The sequence below is a fragment of the Peromyscus californicus genome, unplaced genomic scaffold (assembly GCF_007827085.1).
Source record: "Peromyscus californicus insignis strain IS unplaced genomic scaffold, ASM782708v3 Scaffold_11__1_contigs__length_118956290, whole genome shotgun sequence".
Taxonomy (NCBI): Eukaryota; Metazoa; Chordata; class Mammalia; order Rodentia; family Cricetidae; genus Peromyscus; species Peromyscus californicus.
This window is the reverse complement of record NW_026294402.1, coordinates 34,328,467-34,346,159: the sequence shown is the minus strand read 5'-3', so window position 1 is coordinate 34,346,159 and position 17,693 is coordinate 34,328,467. Positions and strand designations below refer to the sequence as shown.

The window sequence follows — 17,693 nt, the reverse complement described above, 5'->3', positions numbered from 1 at the left end:
TTTGTTAGTTATGATCTATGATTTGGGCAGTACTACTGAGGGAGTACTGTATTCAGAGTCCAGTCTTCTTAGTAGTTGATGTTTGAGAAAGGAAATATGTGATTAGAACCCAGATGTTAGATTCAGATGATCGGCATGTGATGGGACCCAACAGAAAAGCGTAAGATGAGGTATGGTTATGTTTGGGTAGACATACATCTAAGGAGGGTATCTAGAAAAGGTGAGTTTTCAGATAGAAGTTTCTGGGGAGGGAGAGGTGGAATAAGAAGGGAATGAGGCTTTGGGAGAGCATCGAGGGGGTAGCTTTTTGGTTGGCACTAAATTGGCATACAAAGAAAAGAAGCAAGAAAGCCATAGTTTCAGATTGAGAGACAGGCCTGAGTCCTTAGACTAAGTCCACGGAGACTGACCTGAGCTCCTGGGGGGGTGGGGTCTTCTCCAGCTACTGTGAAGAGATCCCCGTAGAAGAGAATGAAGTGAATGACAGCTCATCCAAAAGCAGCATAGAGACCAAGCCTGATGCCAGCCCCCAGCTGCCCAAGAAGTCCATCACCAACAGCACACTGACCTCGACGGGAAGCAGTGAAGCCCCGGTCTCGGTATGGGTCAGAAACTCTGGGCCAATCCCTGCCCTGATTAGTGGTCATTTTCTCCTAGTTCAGTTAACCCCTCATGAGCCCCACTGGGAGCAGGGAAGTAGGAAGGGGTTCCATGTGGTCACCGTGACTAAGGGAACATCTTAGAACTCATGAGCTCTTAGTGCTATGGTATATTCCAAAGGCCAAGAGCTAGATTCTCAGCACCTTGTATACATGACTTGGTTTGACATATGAGAAGATAAAAAGTATTCCAAGTCTTCTCGGAGTAGAGCTGTTGGTGGACTACTCCAGACAGCCTCTTTCTGGATACCTTTCCTGGGTCTTTTTTTCCCCTTCCCTGCCTTGATCCAAAGTCAAAATCACACTTGAATATAGAACCATAGGACAGCTCATTGCTTACCCACGTCATGAATGTTGGTTGAGTTCCTTTGCAGTTTATTTTCCTACTATGCTGGAGTTTATGGAGGCTAGATAAATGTCTGTGAGGACCTTTCTCCTCAGGAACACTGTTGCAGAGAAGCCAGAACTTTGCTGAAGGATTAGGGCATATGTAGGCAAGAAGGGGCTGGTTTCCTCAAGGACTCTCAGAAAAGGGAATGTTTTATTCCACATTCGGTGGCTAGGCTAACCTGCCTTAGGATGAAAATGTTATTGATGCCTCACCTTTATTTTCTATTTGTGAGATTAGCTTTAAAATAGAATCAATTCCCTTCTGGTGCCAATGAGAGAATGGAGCCCCAGACATGCCCGTGAAGCACGCTATGATCCTGAGGAAAAGGGTATTGTTGACAGGCAGGCTGGCATTGTAGCCGCATGGTGGGAATGTAGTTCCAGAAAGGGCCTAGGACAGGAGTGCCACTCGTAGACCAGTGTGCCCTTTGAATGGCACGAAAAGGGCAGTGAGTGCTTGGCTCTATGCTCCCTCTTCTGGGCAGCTCAGCACAGTCCTAGCACTTCACCTCCACCCTGCTCCTGAGCAGCTGTGCTGGGAACGGGGTGACTTCTAAGGCTGGGTTCCTAGTCTCCCTTTTGAAGAGGTGATCCACAGAGAGGGACTCTGGTGGCTGATTCTTGATCTCCACTGCAGTTTGATGGCTTGCCGCTGGAGGAAGAGGTGATGGAGGGTGATGGGTCCTTGGAGAAGGAGCTTGCCATTGACAACATCATTGGAGAGAAGATTGAGATCATTGCGCCTGTGACCTCCCCTTCTCTGGACTTCAATGACAATGAGGATATCCCCACCGAGCTCAGTGATTCTTCAGATACCCACGATGAAGGTGAGCCTCTGAACATGTGTCTAGAGCATCCCTTCACCTCTCCATTGCGCAGCATGAAAAGAAGTGCCTGTCTTGGTCCTTGAGTCAGAATCTAGGTTCGGACTCAAGGACCAAGACAGGCAGCTGAGGTCCCAGAGAAGGGAAGCGATGCAGGCAAAGGCACTAACAGTGAGCCCATGAGCCCAGCCACCCTTCCCTTGGTGGTAGCGCCCACATTAGCCAGAGGTATCAGTGCCCCAGGGATGTCAGCACAGCCTCCTGCCCTCCTCGTCACCGTCTTCTTCATCCTCTCTTCTGTACAGGAGAGGTCCAGGCCTTCTATGAGGACCTGAGTGGAAGACAGTACGTGAACGAGGTCTTCAACTTCAGCGTGGACAAACTCTATGACCTGTTGTTCACCAACTCACCCTTCCTTCGGGACTTCATGGAGCAGCGGCGCTTCTCTGGTCTGACCTGCGGGCTAGCCCCTCCCTGACTGTCCATCCCTTTTCTCCACCATACATCTTCCTCTCCTCCCCCTCCCCCTCCTCCCCCTCCTCCCCCTCCTCCTCCTCCCCTCCTTCCCCTCCTCCCCCTCCTCCTTTCTTCCTACCTCTTTCCATATACTGTTCTTTCCCCAATGTCACAGGCTCCTCTTTCTGGCCTTACGTGGTACCAAAGATCCCCTAGGGTACTCTGGCCCTCTCTGTCACTAGCACTGCAGGTTCTCATCTGCCCTCTGTCCACCAGACTCCAAAGATTGCCCAGTGAGCAGGCCCTGCCGGCTCTTTGTCCCCACAGGGCTCTGTGTCTACTCCAGGGCAGCTGTTCGGCTGTTTGGGAGGTACCTGCTGTACTGAGTGTGCTGGCTGCATCGGCTCATTCTGTCCTAAGCTGTGCCGTGTGTGGGCCGTGGGGTTCCTGGCACTAGGGTGTTGGGAATCCGCACCCCAGGCTGCTCTTTATCTGCCTGTAGTCTGGAAGGGCTGAGTGAGGATTCATATCTGGTACCCTGGGGGCTCATGTCCTCACTCTCTCACTTAGTTTTTCCCACAGCACAGATGTGACACTGCCTCTCAGAGATGCCAATCATCCCCTCTGAGCAAAAGCTCTAGGCAACGGGGCTCCCGCTGCAAGGAGAGGCACCTTGGGGCCACGGGGTGGCCACACTCCCTGGGGATCTGATGCCCTTACCACAGTAACTCCAATGTTGCCTGCACCCCCGCAGGTGGCCCCGAGACCTCCTGCCCCAGCCTTGGAACAATCAGCATTCTGGAGCTCTCTGTAGAATTTCGGCAATGCCACAATGGGCCTCTTTCTGCTCCAACTCCATCTCCTCTTCACCACCTCCTCCAGCTTTCAAACTCCCATTGGCTTCCAGGGGAGGGGGTGGCATGGGGCGAGGAGTTCATTGGCAGGGAGATTCAGACAAGTGGAGTTGTGCTGTTCCCCACCCCCTCATGCTAGGGCTCTTCTCTGCCCTCAGATATCATCTTCCATCCGTGGAAAAAGGAGGAAAATGGAAACCAGAGCCGAGTGATCCTCTACACTATCACCCTTACTAACCCCCTGGCTCCCAAAACCGCCACTGTCCGGGAGACACAGGTGAGCAGGGAAAGAATCAAGGGAGACTGTGTTCGGAAGTACTGTCACATCATGAAGGATGAAAGCTGGACTTGGGAGATGCCTCTGGATCTAGGCTTGGTTTAGTCCGTAGGCAGCAGCATCCAATGAGCTCAGATGCTGCCAAGTCAAGTGATGCCACTTTCTATCCAGGAGTCCAGGGGCGGGGGCACTGGGAAAGGTGCTGTTCCGATTTGGCTTCTCCTCAGTGTTGGTCAATGGTGCTTCCCTACCCACAGACCATGTACAAAGCAAGCCAGGAGAGTGAATGCTACGTGATAGATGCTGAAGTCCTTACCCACGACGTGCCATACCATGACTACTTCTACACCATCAATCGCTACACACTCACCCGCGTGGCCCGGAACAAGAGTCGACTCAGGTGTGCTGTGTGAAGGCTTGTGTGGGTGTAGGTGGCGGAAGGCGTTCACATGAGACACTGCCCCTTGGCTCACTGGGGAGAAGGGGGGCTGGCGTACTTTCACTGTATGACCTCCCTGGATCCTGAGACGCCTCACCTTCCAGCCCTGACTTCATTCTTCTGCACCTTGTGTCCCATGGAGCACTTTGCATCTTCTTATAAGATCTTCACCATTGCCCGCTGTGCGTTTTGTATGGTTTCTATGGAACTATGTAGGTGCTTAAACTACATCTGTTGGGCTCTTTAGAATGACCCAAAGAGATGAGTTACCCTCATTTATCAGAAGAGTAACTTTGTCAAGCATCAATCTCACCCCAATTCATACCGAAGCTTAGCTTTTAGCAATCGGACCCCATGCCCTTTGCTCCATGTCCTGTGTGGTAGGATTTCCTATTGTTTCATTCTTGACAAGTGAGAGCTCCTAGAGACCTCACCTAATCCTAACCTAACACAACCAGCTCTCTACGCCCAGCCTACCTACTCATATCACAGTCAGACGAAGTTAGTGCTGGATACTGTGATGCCCACTCAGAGAGAAATATAGACCATGACACTGGAGGAAGTATGCCGTCTAATTATAAAATCAGCACACACACCCGTTTGAAAATCATCATGGTTGATGGCGGCTAGACATTCGCAGGAGGAGCTAGTCCATTCTCTGTGCAGAAAAACAGATGTTGGGTGGGAATGTAAGAAGAATCCAAGCATGGCTGCGTTCCCGTCAGGTCCGGGGGAGGTATCACCCCTGGAGAGGCAGCAAATCAGGATAAACAGCCTTGATGTGTGTGTGTGGGGGGATTATGATTTACTGACAGATGCTCATGCACCTAAGGAAGAGGCAGGCAGCAAGGCTTTGACACGGGAGGGCAGAGAGCGATGCTGCGGCTTGAGTGATGGGGCGATGGTATGGGCAGTGGCTGGCAGAGGGAACTTTCAGAAGGGCTTGGGTGTAGCCTAGAGCCAGGCAGGTGAGAAGACGCTCAGAGCTGCAAACGATGAGGCACTGGAATCCCTACTTGGATTGAAAAGGGTTTGACTTTCATTTCTAAACGTTTTCTTGATTGGCTGGGAGGCTGCCGAGCCTATACTGCCCCCCCCCCACCCGCCCCTACTCCCTACACACATATACCACCAGCCTCTCATCTGTGTTTTACAACCTGTTCTCTCAATATGAATGGCTGATCTCGTTTCTAATGGCCTGCTCCTCAGGGTCTCCACAGAGCTCCGCTATCGAAAGCAGCCCTGGGGGTTTGTAAAAACTTTCATCGAGAAGAACTTCTGGAGTGGACTGGAGGACTACTTCCGCCATTTAGGTGCGTGCCACGGACCTCATGTCATCTAGCTTGAACCTTTCCTTGCTGGCCTGTGCAGCTGCTGGCTTCTGTTCGGGGGAATGGGAAACCTGGAGAACAAGGGGGTCTCTGAGACCATAAGTTGGTTTCATAGGGTGCCTAGTTCTGCCCCTGAAATGAGCATCAAGCTTGGTATGTCTGGGGATGTGTATCTTCCTAGAGACTGCATCTGTAGCTTTGAGACCGATAAGGAGGGACTGTGATTTTTCACCTACTCTCAAATGAACCTCAGACATTGGTATCGAGTCATTTTATTATAAGAAAGATCTGAGGGCATCCATTTAGGAAATGTGTGATATGTCATAAATTATATATACATGGAGGTGCGAAGGTTGGGAACATGGCCCTCTAAGCAAGATTTGGCCTCAAAAATCCTTGGCATGGCCATTTCGGAGGGTCGTCTTCCCACTGGGCCAGTTTCCCAGGGTGTGTCTGTAGGAATATGGTCCTAGTAGAGAGCTGCTTCTGGTGGACATTACGTTGGGTTGAAGCTATGGGTCTCTGACACGGTCCTTTTGTGTCTGACAGAGTCTGAGCTAACCAAAACAGAGAGTACCTACCTGGCTGAAATGCACAGACAGTCCCCTAAAGAGAAGGCCAATAAGTCTTCAGCAGTACGGAGGAGGAAGCGTCCCCATGCCCACCTGCGGGTTCCTCACCTGGAAGAGGTCATGAGCCCTGTCACCACACCCACCGATGAAGATGTGGGCCACAGGATCAAGCACGTGGCAGGTATGTTTGCTCCAGATGAGAATGGTTGTGTAGATTGGGACCATGGGGAGGAGCTGTATGCCTCTGTCGTTGACACACAGATGCACACCCGGTTTGCACCGTGAGCAGAATTTGTCACTTGTCCCTCACAGACCCACCACGTGCCTGCCTGCCTGGGCTGTGGACTCCTGTTATATTTCTTCCTCTTCTCATCCATCCTTTCAATCCTCACTATATTGTCTGTCTCTCCAAGGGACCTAGAGACCACGATTCCAGTGTTTTATGAATCGTGCTTTGCACATGCTTGTGAGTTTTTCCGAGCTGTGTGAGGACTGGAGAAGACCACTATTTCCCATGCACTCCTCATTCCAGCCTCAACTAGAGCACGCCATTTGTGCTTTAGTTATGTGTTTTAGATATAACATTTGTGATGAATGTCACATTTAAGTAGACTGACTGAGAGAAGTTACATGTCTTGCCCTGACGTCATGTAGCTGATTATGAAGCCAGGGCTGGGAGCCCGCTGCCTCTAGCCTGTCTTCATCAGCCAATCACATCTCTATATCCTAGTTACATAGCTACATTTTCTCATTCGTTCAGTAATTATCTGACCCAAGCCTTGACTTTGCAGATTTTGCCTCCTCATGTTGTGGGGCGAGATATGAGCACAAGGTCACTAAAAGCATGATGCACCGTTCCCTGGTACCCTGTCAGCAGTGTGTGGACTTGTGGACTGTGAAGATGATGATGATGACCTATTTATTCTCCCACAGGTTCTACGCAGACGCGGCATATCCCCGAGGACACTCCCAACGGTTTTCACCTACAAAGTGTGTCCAAGCTGCTGCTGGTTATCAGCTGTGTGTAAGAGACTCCAGGTCCTTCTCCCCTGACTCCAGCATCTCCCTGCTCCTGCCTGGTGCCGGAGAATCATCCTCATCTCTCCAGCATACGCTCCCCTTTACTTTTACCCCTCTCTCCTCTTGGTTCCTTTGTCTTCGAGTCTTCACTGGACCAGTTGCTCAGTCATTTGTTACCTTATCCGTGTCTTTGCGTCTTCTCAGTACTTTTTGTGTGTTAGCCTTCTAGGGGGAAAATGGTGTATGCAGTATCTATGCCAAGTGGGCGAGAGAGGCAGAACGCTCAGGATCCCTCCCTGCGATAAATGCTGACTGACATAGGGATGCTTCAGGACATCTTAAGAGTCCATTAATTTATAAGAGGTCCTCTTGAGTGTCTGCTCTGTGCCCAGCATGAGAGCCATACACAGAGTCCTTACTGGCAGGGTAGCCAGACAAAATCAATGGTTCCAGTCCAGGGAGAACAGATGCTTATTACAATGTAGGTGACTTATAATTAGCACAGCATTATAAAACCGTAGATTCGATATCTTGCACAGTAAGTTGAATTAGGGAGATGAGAAGCCAAAAGACCTGAAGGCATAAGATAGGAGAACACAGCTGTCTGGTGTGTGAGTCCTTGTCTGTCATCAATGCCCAGGACATGCTAAACCATTTGAATGAAAGGCATTTGGAGCAGCTGAGGACAGCTTTTCTGCTTGGCTCGGCCTGCAGCCTGGCATCCCATTGCTCTGGACTGGGGATGAGCCGTTAGCATGGAGATGGCACAGGTGGATGAGAAGCATGGCAAATACCCACATGCCTGCTCTATCTTCCGTACACGGGGCACCAGACCACCTCGGGGTCAGTTTTGCTCCTGTGACCCTCCTGTACTTCTCCCTGAAGCATCCTCAGAGGGATGTGAGGGGACATCCTCACTCTCAGGACACTCTGGGGGAAGCTCCCAGGTGGCACAGTGAGACCAGCACTGTGTCGGTACGGGGAATGGATTAACAAAGACTGGAAGCAGTGCGGGTGCTTTGGGTGACGTGCATCAGAGGGGCCACCAGACGAGAGGACCCTGTGGTTAGGAGAGGTCACAGATGGAAGGGCTCAGTAACCCTTCGGTTATGTCTCAGAGGAAGACCCGCTGCCGCCAGGGTCTGCAGGGGCTTGTGTCCACAGAGATTTGGAGTTTAATTGAAAGCGGTCAGAGAAGACACGCCAAAGCCCCAAACTGTCTGAGTTGCAGTGGGTTATCTGGATGAGGAGGACGGGCCTTTGCTGCTGTGGGCCTGGCCCTTAGAAGACAGAGGGAAGCTATGGGTATCAATGAGACCATCCATGCGGAGTGTGACGGAAGTGGGGCCAGGGACTGCCCTGTGGCTCCTGAGAGGAGAGAAGCCTCTAAGAGGAGAGCATAAGAAGGGTTCTGGCTACTCCTGAAGGCACAGCATGCAAACATGTAAGTTCTTCAGATGATAGCGTGAGAAACCATGATATGACAACAATAAGGACAGAGACAACTATAAAACTCACCCTTCAAACACCAATGTAATGGGATTCATGTCCCTGTTAAAACCAGGTGATGGATACTGGTAAATAAGAGACTAGAAGCTTGGTTAGTTCTATATTTGTGCTCTCTCTGCATTTCAGTTTTATTTAAAGAGAGAAGGCCCGCCCACTCAAGTGGGCCAGTCCCTTAAGTATGGGCTAACTCTGTGCCTTTGTAAGTTTAGGATAGTCAGGCCTTCTGACTCAACACTGTGCACTCCAGGCTGGCGTTCTAATAGCCTGCATTTAGAACACACTGACACAGCACAGCTTACCCATGTCTGGCAGGCTCTTGCCATCATCCACCCTCAGTGTGGTGACTCAACCTCCCACCTCTTTGTCTCTGTTTGGCACACTGGGGAGTCTTCCCTCAGACAGCACATGACCTTTCCTTAAAACACCCAGGATTATATACACAAACCCAAATGTAAGGTGGTATGCGGCACATGCTGAGGAGGTGGGCACTCAGATGATTCAGCGTGTGCTGACACAGTTAGATGTCGGTGTTGCAGCTCAACGCAAAAGTTGAATGTTCTCATGGAGAACGTAGGCTAGCCCGCGGGACCTGTAGCTGACAGAAGAGGAAATGTCGGGCACTGCTTTTACACAAACGTTGTGTCCTTAGGCACAGTCTAAGTCACATATGATTTCTTTCCGCTGTTGGCCCCTTTTCCACTTACGGCTTGCCTTCCCAGTTTGGCTGGCTTCTCTCTTCCTATGACTACCTGTCCTTCCCAAATCCTTTCACGTTAAGAACCAGCTCTTAAGGTGGGCCCTACTGCTAGAGGTGATGTTCCTCTCCATCTACAGAACAACCCCAGCAGGTTAGGACTGATGTCCCTGGCGAGAAAACAGTTTCAGGATAGATGGGAAACGTATGGAAGTTCAAAAAGATTTCTAAGTTACGCACTAAGATTCACCCCCAGTTCTGCCTGTCTCGAGATCTCCTCCGCATCCCTGCCTTTGTCTCCATCCCGTGAGCTTCTGTCACAGACCGGCCTAGGCAGCCTGGTATCTCCCCCACTTCCCACCCTTGTTATCCTTGATCCTCTCTGCTTCTGGTCCCTGCAAGAAAGTTGGTAAGCCTCAGGGAGGTACCAGTACCCATAAGGCATAGCAGTTGCTCCTTTAGTCCAGCCCTTCAGGTATGGCAGGACTTGGGGTTGAAAGAAAAATCTCTCGATTTAGCACCCATGGAAAACTACGAGTCTGCAACTACCTTCCCTCCATCCTTCCTTGCCTGGCCTCCTCGTCCACTGTGTCTTTGCGTCTCGTGTTTTTTTTTTCTCGTCAATGTTCACTTGCTCTTGGCTCTATTGAAGTGCATTTCCTCCTTCCCCACACCCCTGTTTCTAACCTCTGCCTCCTCCTCATTTTTCTTCCTTGCTCCCATTAGGATCTGTTTCAGGTACCAGCTCTATGATTGTGCCCTTTACCTCATCACTCTTCCCCTCCACCTATGCCGTTTTCCCTCAGGCACCCGGATTCGGATGCCTGCTCCCCCCCACCCCCTCCCAGTGCCTTCAATACCTTTGCTTATCTCCCTCTCCATGGCTCTCCTGCTCTGTCACTGACCCAGTCGACTAGGTTGCTTCTCTTTCTCTGGCCATTGCTACGCCCCTTCAACTTCCTCACCCCCTCTCTATAGTGCTTGGGTTGGCCCAGCAAGCAGGCACATGGTCTCATGGGTAGGTGGGAAGATTGCTGGCCCAGATTCTATCTCACTGTCCTTGCTTTTCCCTGTGTCTCCCTCCCTAGTCTGGTGCTGCTGGTCATCCTTAACATGATGCTCTTTTACAAGCTGTGGATGCTGGAATACACCACACAGACCCTCACTGCCTGGCAGGGTCTCAGGCTCCAGGAAAGGTAATATTGACCTCATCTCTTTGTCCTCATCTTAACCCCACCCAGTTGTCTGGGACTGCTCCATTGCCTGTGCTCAAGGGACACTGCTTTGAGATGAGTCTGTAGTCCAGTTCTACAAATCTGTCCTTAGAGTTTCAGCCTAAGTTTGAGGGCAATGGGGACCCTGGGGCATTCAGCAGAAGAGAAAGCACCCTGATGTGACTATCCTTTGGGAGCACAGGCCAGCCCACTGAGCATAACTCCAGCTGTTGGGGACCCCTTCTTCTATTCCACAGGTTACCCCAGTCTCAGACGGAATGGGCCCAGCTTTTAGAATCCCAACAAAAGTACCATGATACCGAGCTCCAGAAGTGGAGGGAGATCATCAAATCCTCAGTGATGCTCCTTGACCAGGTGAGATGCTCACAGTCTCTCATCTTTAGGATGCTGAGCTCCTTTCCTTCTGTACTGAGAAGTGTCACTGTGTTCCCTCGCCACCCTTCTGATGTCCTCTTCCTCATTATTATTATGCTGGCCCATCCCTTGGTTTGCTTTTAAAGCTATTCTTCAACGAAATATTAGAAATGCAAGAAACAATAACAAAATAAGAGATTGATAGCCAGAGGGTTGTAGGACAGACTTGGTTGTTTGTTTTTTTTTTAAATAGAGAAGTGCTGTATAGTAATTTGTCTTCCCAGAGGATGTGTATATTAAATTTGAGGGGCCGGTGAGATGGTTCAACTGTTAAAGGTGCTTGCCACCACACCTGGCAACCTGAGTTTTATCTCCAGGTGGAAGGAAAGACTCGTGCAAGTTGTCCTCCAACCCCCACATGTACCCTCCTCATGCACAGAACAGAAATGGGCCCCTTTCCCCACCTGATGAGCTGATTTAGAAGAACCAGAGAAACCAAAGCAGTAGATGATGCAGAGAGACCAGGAGATATCCATGTCATTGTAACAGAGTAGCTTACTCAGACAGCATTTCAACAGACTGCTATGTGATGGACCATTTGAAGATTCTCTAGCTGGAGCTGCCCCTTTTGGACCTCATCCCATGACCCCAGAATATTAATTTCCTGCGATGGAACTGGTCAAGAACCTGCCTCCCCTCCGCTTGACGCCTCTGTGTATGCCTGCAAAGGGCAGGATGGTTTTAGTTCCAAGAAACATGAAGTGAAACAGCTCGTGATGAGGCAGCCAAGAGACCCTGTGTGTCTGACAGGCCAGGAGGCAAAGGACGACTGTGACCATAGAAAGTTTGTGTTGTTTCTGATCCTTTCCAGCTGGGCGAAATTGGCGCAGGGAAATTGGAAAGCATCCCAGGCCAGGAGAAAGATAGGCAGAAGGTATATTCAGGATCAGAGTTGATGGTCAAGAAAGTGGTCGTGTAAGATGGCTCCTCAGAGTGATTGGAGACTTGTAATTCGTTGATAAAAAGAGTCGCAAATAACCAAGCCCAAGGGATCTCCAGTGCTGGACTGGCTGTGCCCTTTCTGCTATAGGCTGAGGCTCCTGGGGTCCACCTTTGCTTTGGACCTAGTTTCTGTTGGCTCTGCGCCACGGTCAGGGGTGGGCCACAGATGGGTGTGGGAGCTGCAGCTCTGTGGACATTCACTGAGAGCACACTGTCTTACAGATGAAGGATTCACTCATCAACCTTCAGAACGGCATCAGGTCCCGAGACTACACATCGGAAAACGACGAGAAGAGGAACCGCTATCATTGACAAGGACCAGGGGTGGCTGCAAGAGGCCTGTGCAATACATGTACATAGACCCTATAAATATATATAAATATATATACAGAATATAAATATATATTATATACAGATTTTAAAAAAAGAGATAATGCCTATGTACCAGGGAGAAGGAGCGGGAACTCCCGCCCCCTGTGCCGGCCAGAGCAGCGTTTTCCCTCTACTGTGGAGGGACTGAGGAGGGCAGGGACCACCTCTCAGCACCAACCTCCCCTGATCCTCCTCCTCCTCCTCCTCCTCCTCCTCCTCCTCCTCCTCCTCCTCCTCCTCCTCCTCCTCCTCCCATCTTCTGTTCCTCACCCCTTCCCTTGCTGGCCATTCTTGGCCCTTAGAAGGGAAATGTGGCTGAGCCAAAGTTAATGCCTGTGAAGACCCTTGGGTCTTCAAAGACGTTTCAAGAGGGCATTGCTTAAGGTGCTTCATTCCCTAACCCTCTTTTGATTTGTCTCTAGAATAAAAGAGAAACTGTTCTTCCCCCACCCAGTGCTTCCCAGGCCTTCTCTTGGGAACAGGAAGAATGGAGAGGGCAGGAGCCCCATCCAAAGTCCCCCAGGAGACCATTGGTTAGGACCACACTGAAAGCCAGGTGGCGAGGACTATGACAGAGGCTGTGTTTGTGGGGCCTGGGCTGTAGGGCTGCAGGCTCCTGAGCTCTGGCATCTGAAGGGAATTCTCCTCAGCCACCCCCACACCTTCTTCTGACCTGAGTAGGTTGTGGACCCCACAAGGGCTGGGAATTTCTAACTCTCCCACTCCCTTTCTCTCTGGTCTTCTCCCAGGCTGGATCTGGGGGAAGTGTCACTTTTTAGTGCCTAAAGTCCTATTGTTTCTCTGTGCCCTAAGAGCACATTGTTTCTTAGCCAGGGTGGAGCCTTTTTGACCTTGTTTAAAAAAAACAAAAAACAAAAAACAAAAACCTCTTTTAGTGGTTATAAACCAGTCAGGTCTGTGGCTCTAATCTTTCCCTTTGAGCTGTGAGTTCGATGTCCAGGGTAAGTCAGGGTATCCTAGTCCCCCCAGGCTTTAGGAGACAGAGAACAATCTAGAAACATGGATTGCAGGGCTTGCCCAGAATCCCGTATGAGTAGTGAGCACAGTAGCCAAGCCACTCAGAGGGCTAACAGCATCATTTACTCCTGGTAAAGAACCAGCATTAGCAACAGAGGCAGCTGTGTGCCACTGTGTGTGGGAAAATGTATGAGCCACCAGAGGGAGGATTTGGAGCAGATGTGTATGTTTGGTCAGAGAGAGGCCAAGTGAAACCTGGCCCCCGCAGAGCCACCTCAGTTCTGTTTCTCAGGTTTAGGAGTGGGGGTTCTCTGCAAGGTGTGTGTGTGTGTGTGTGTGTGTGTGTGTGTGTGTGTGTGTGTGTGTGTGTGTGTGTGCAAATCTCTTCATAGTGTCTGGCCCCAGTGAGTATAAAGTCACCAAGAAATAAGAGGAAGATGCTACGTCAGGAACTTGAACCAGCCAGGGCCTTCTTAATGTTAGCTCATCAAGACTCAGGCTTTTATATGATCTCAAGGGGCCCTTCTGGGCGGATTCATCATCTTCCCTTACAGTATCTACTGCTCTTCCATCTAATGACTCATGGAATCCTGCCAGCCCTAGGCAGAGCTCATGGAGATCCTTAGTAGTAAAGAATTGTTGCCAGGTTGGTGCAAACGCTTCTCTAAGCTTGATGTTTCTCCTGGGCTTCTCAAGGTGAGAGGAAGAAGGAACACCAGATTTCCCAGAGCATCAGTACGAAGCAGGCAAGATAGTGCTGGTTATCTATGCCAAACAGAACGTTACTTTCTCCTCTTAGAATTGTCTGAGCATTCCATTTGGGCAGTGAAAGGAAGGCATTGATGTTGCAGTGTCCTGGAGAAATAGGTCCTGGTATTTCTTGAAGGGCAGAATCAGACAATTGGATATATCCCCATGTCATTCTCTGATGAAGGGAAAGGAAGGCTCAGTGCTTAGCTAGCATTACTAGCACTCTTCTGGGAAAGCAGGGATGAGGAAATGGATTTATCTGTTCCTCTAGAGTGGACAAGGCCCAAAGACCAGTTGTTATTCAGGGTTTTGAGAGATTTGCTGGTGACAGTCAAGACCCACAAGCCCTGAGACGAAGAAGAGAGAATGGTACCATTTGAAATGCTAGGCAGTTTCCCTTGGGAATAGCCAGAAGCCAAAAGAATTCCCAGAAACTCTTTGGAAGCAAAATTAGAAATTCTCAAATCTATTGCATATGTAGTTATTTACTTAAGTTGAATTGTTAAAGTAGCTGTGGATCCTTTCGGATGATTTCAAAGAGTCCATTGAGGGTGAGGGGGCTAGTAAAGTAACAGAAGTAGCCCTGACCACAGAGAGCTGCTTTTCTTTGGCCTGCAGTATCATTTAGGGAGGAGAATACCTAGTTTGTCATCAAGAGCCTCCTGCTTTCTGATGAGCCCAGATGCTATGTATTCATAAGGAATAGCCCCTAAGAATCACGGCTTTCCTTTGAGTTACTTTCGTCTTAGCATTAGCTCGGGCATTAGCTTTTAAACCAGGAAGAAACTAACAACTCGGTTTATTCCCAAACAAAGTCCCCTCCCCACCCTCAATCAATACTTTGTGAAAGAGAAGGGAACTCACCCTTGCAACAAAACAGGTACCCTGGCCAATAGCCCCGTAAGTGGTTGTCTGTCTGCAGGAGGTCATGGAAGCTGGCATGCCTTGGGTGACTTCATCCAGCTGGCAGGTTTTGTCTATTTATTTATCGTAGATACATATTGATCTTTCTATATGGATGTGTTTGTCAACGTATTCAAGTAGTTTCACTGGACTAAGAGTGGAGCGATCTGGACTTGAGTTCTGACTGTGTTGTTGAAAAAGTGTGTGGCCTTGCTTGGTTAAGTCCCCATCACTGAGCTTCAGGATCTACTTGCAACAGGAGAGGGTCAGTAAATTACCTGTAATGTGGGTTCTAGGTTTGACCTTGACTCAGAGATTAGGCTAGAGACTAGGGAGATTTGGACTTTGCAATTTTGGAAGATGTTTCGCCAGGACAGACAAGCTTTGCTCTTGGCTAGGAGGTCTAGGGGACCCCAGTGACAGGGATAGCCTTGCTCAGTGTTAACCCAGGAGAATGTTCCTTCCTCCTTTGGCCTAGTTTTTGTTTGGAATTGGTTTGTGCTTAAAGGAGGATCGCAGCAAGAAGAGTATCATTCTGGACTGAATCCATCTTCCATCTCCAGGCACTGTGAATCCTTCCTACTGTCCATACTCCTTCCTCACTGATGGAGGACACAATGGGAAGAAGCCATTCCCAGTTTCTAGAACTTCTGTTTTGCTCAGCCAAAACCCTGTTGTGGTTTGGATAAATTAGGAAACTCTTGCTAAAATCCTTGGCTTGCCTTAGGGCACTGGACTGGCATCAAGGAGTGGGGAGCACCAGGAAACCCCACGAGGAATTTGCCACAAGTGGATTCTCTACTTGTCCATAGCCCCTCACCTATGCTGGGACTGGCCTGTTATTATCACAGACGGCATCTGTAGGATGAGGTGTTGGGGAAACGACTGGCTAGGGGAAGACTCTCTCGGAACTATTCATGCTCCCAGAAGGGTCCTTTCTGTGCCATACCATCCCACTTCCTTAGCTCTGCAGGGCAGCCAAAGCCAGCCCTTCTCAGTAGGGCCTAGGAGAAATAGCACTCTTCTCTCTTCCCCCAGGTGGCAGGGCTGTGTTGGCCCTTCCTACACACCTGGACTCTGCCTGCCCTCTCCAGGACTCTCTCCCTCATCCCAACCCCATCCCTGTCTCTAAGCTAGGGGGCAATCATTCCTGTTTTCCCTTGGCCATTCTCAATCCTCGTCCCCCCCCATCCCCGCCCCCACTCCAGCAGGCTGACCCCACTCCTTTCCATCTCCAAGTCTTCTTCCAGAAGATGCATTTGGGTCTCAGAGGAGTGTTTTCTGGAAGGCCATCTTTCAACATCCCTGCATTCCTGATATGAATCAGGAATTTGTACTTGGTGTAGAGAGCTCCCTCTCCCACCTCTCTGCCCAGCCTCGTTACCTCACTCCTGCTCCAGCCATTGTGATGGATGGGCTCAGCCAGCTCCCTGTTCTGATGTGCCCTGCAACAGCTCAGGGGTCTTGTGACTTGGAGGTCCTCAGCAGGCCTGGGAGCCTGGATTGGAGCCTTGGCTGCCGGTGAGAAGCACTTACCTGCCAAGATTTGCTGATGCCAGACGATCTCCCCAGCATGTGAATGCTTAATGGACATTGTCATCTCTGCCCTTTGGTCCTCCTTGCTTCTCTCAATACAATAAGACACCTCAGAAGCAAAATGGCGGCCCTTGCTCCAGGCAGGACATCGGGGCTGTCTGGGGAGTTGGCCCTGGGCTTCTGTGTTGTGTGCAAAGACTGCACAGTACAACAGTCACTTTTGCCAACAAAAATGTGTGGCACCCCACGTCCCCTTACCTTGCACTCTAGGGCCAGACCACTCTCTGCATGGACCAGACCATCTTCCCAAACCCATGGTGCTTTTTCCCCCCCTCACTCAACCTAGACTCTGAGGTGGGGAGGGATGGATCAGAGGCCATCGTGGCCCCATGGATAATCCTGACAAATGGGGTGGAGTAGGGTGAGGCAGAGGGAGCAGCCCCCAACACCTGCACTGGGCCACACGTGGGAAAGAACACAGGTTGGTTGCAGTCCAGTTGTCTGGCCGTCTGTATTCGGATCTATAACTGTACTTTGCCTGGCGCTGTGCGCAAGGTCTGAAAACTTACTGCTAGTCCCTAGAAACATACAAGGCTACCCAGCCAAATCTTAATGTAAAGTACTAGAGCCATGGAAGTCCAGTAGGAATTAAAGGAAAAAAAAAAAGTATTGAATTACAAATAACAAATGGTGTGTGTGTTTATTGCTTGGTCCTTCGGTAGTCCGCATCCCCAGTGTCTCTGATGTCCCTAAATATGATCACAGCAAGTCATGGAAGCATGTGTGTACTGGCATGTGGCCCACATATGGGCCTCCATTTCAGGAAGGGAAGCAGCCTGATTGAATGGAATGGCTCGGTTTTTTAATTTTTATCGTTTATTTAGTTCATGTTCATTATTATTTTTTGACAAGTTCATACAGACTTATAAAATGTATTGTGATCTTATCCATCTCTGTTACCCTCTCCTATCCCCCTCCTACCCTTGTGTCTTTTTGTAACTCATTGGGTTTAACGAGGTTGCTTGTATAAGTGTGGGTAGGGGCGCTGCCTACTGAAGCCTGAACAACTCATCAGTGGCTACACCACCGAAGAAAACTCCTCTCTCTCCCCAGTAGATCCTCAGGGAGGGGTAGGGCCTCATGAGCTCCTACCCCATCCATGATGGAATGAAAGGCCCAGTCTTGCTCAGGTCTTCAACAGCTGCTGTGTGATCAGACAGCATTCAGTTCTCTCTGGGTCCTACAGTTGTTCTACTCCTTCAATATTTCAAGAGCCTTGGAGGGGAAGAGGTTTTTTTTTTTTATAAAGAAATGCATGCATATCTCTCAGTATGGTAGCTGGAACTGTACTACAATAATTTTAATCTTTACGTATTTTTAAAAGCTTTAATTGTATGTATGTGTTCATGTCTGTGTGTTCTTATGAGTATAGGTGCCTTCAGATGACATGAGAGGGTATCAGATCCCCTGGAGCTGGAGTTACAGGTGGTTGTGAGCCATCTGACATGGATACTGGAAACTAGACTGGGGTTCTCCTG

The 17,693-nt window shown here is 49.7% G+C and overlaps 1 protein-coding gene across 9 annotated transcripts in view; it reads left to right on the top strand.

The window, feature by feature from the left end:
- Gramd1b (GRAM domain containing 1B) overlaps positions 1-17,459 on the top strand; it is a 175,833-nt gene extending 158,374 nt beyond the window's left edge. For all 9 annotated transcript variants that reach the window (XM_052757113.1, XM_052757103.1, XM_052757166.1 and 6 more), the window contains 11 exons: positions 443-599; positions 1,687-1,876; positions 2,179-2,322; positions 3,342-3,460; positions 3,718-3,860; positions 5,109-5,212; positions 5,780-5,983; positions 6,736-6,826; positions 10,114-10,221; positions 10,497-10,614; positions 11,839-17,459. In XM_052757113.1, the coding sequence (XP_052613073.1) occupies positions 443-599; positions 1,687-1,876; positions 2,179-2,322; positions 3,342-3,460; positions 3,718-3,860; positions 5,109-5,212; positions 5,780-5,983; positions 6,736-6,826; positions 10,114-10,221; positions 10,497-10,614; positions 11,839-11,928 (1,468 nt within the window). In that variant the 3' untranslated portion in view covers positions 11,929-17,459. The remainder of the gene's footprint in view (positions 1-442; positions 600-1,686; positions 1,877-2,178; positions 2,323-3,341; positions 3,461-3,717; positions 3,861-5,108; positions 5,213-5,779; positions 5,984-6,735; positions 6,827-10,113; positions 10,222-10,496; positions 10,615-11,838) is intronic.
- Positions 17,460-17,693: the final 234 nt, after the last annotated feature.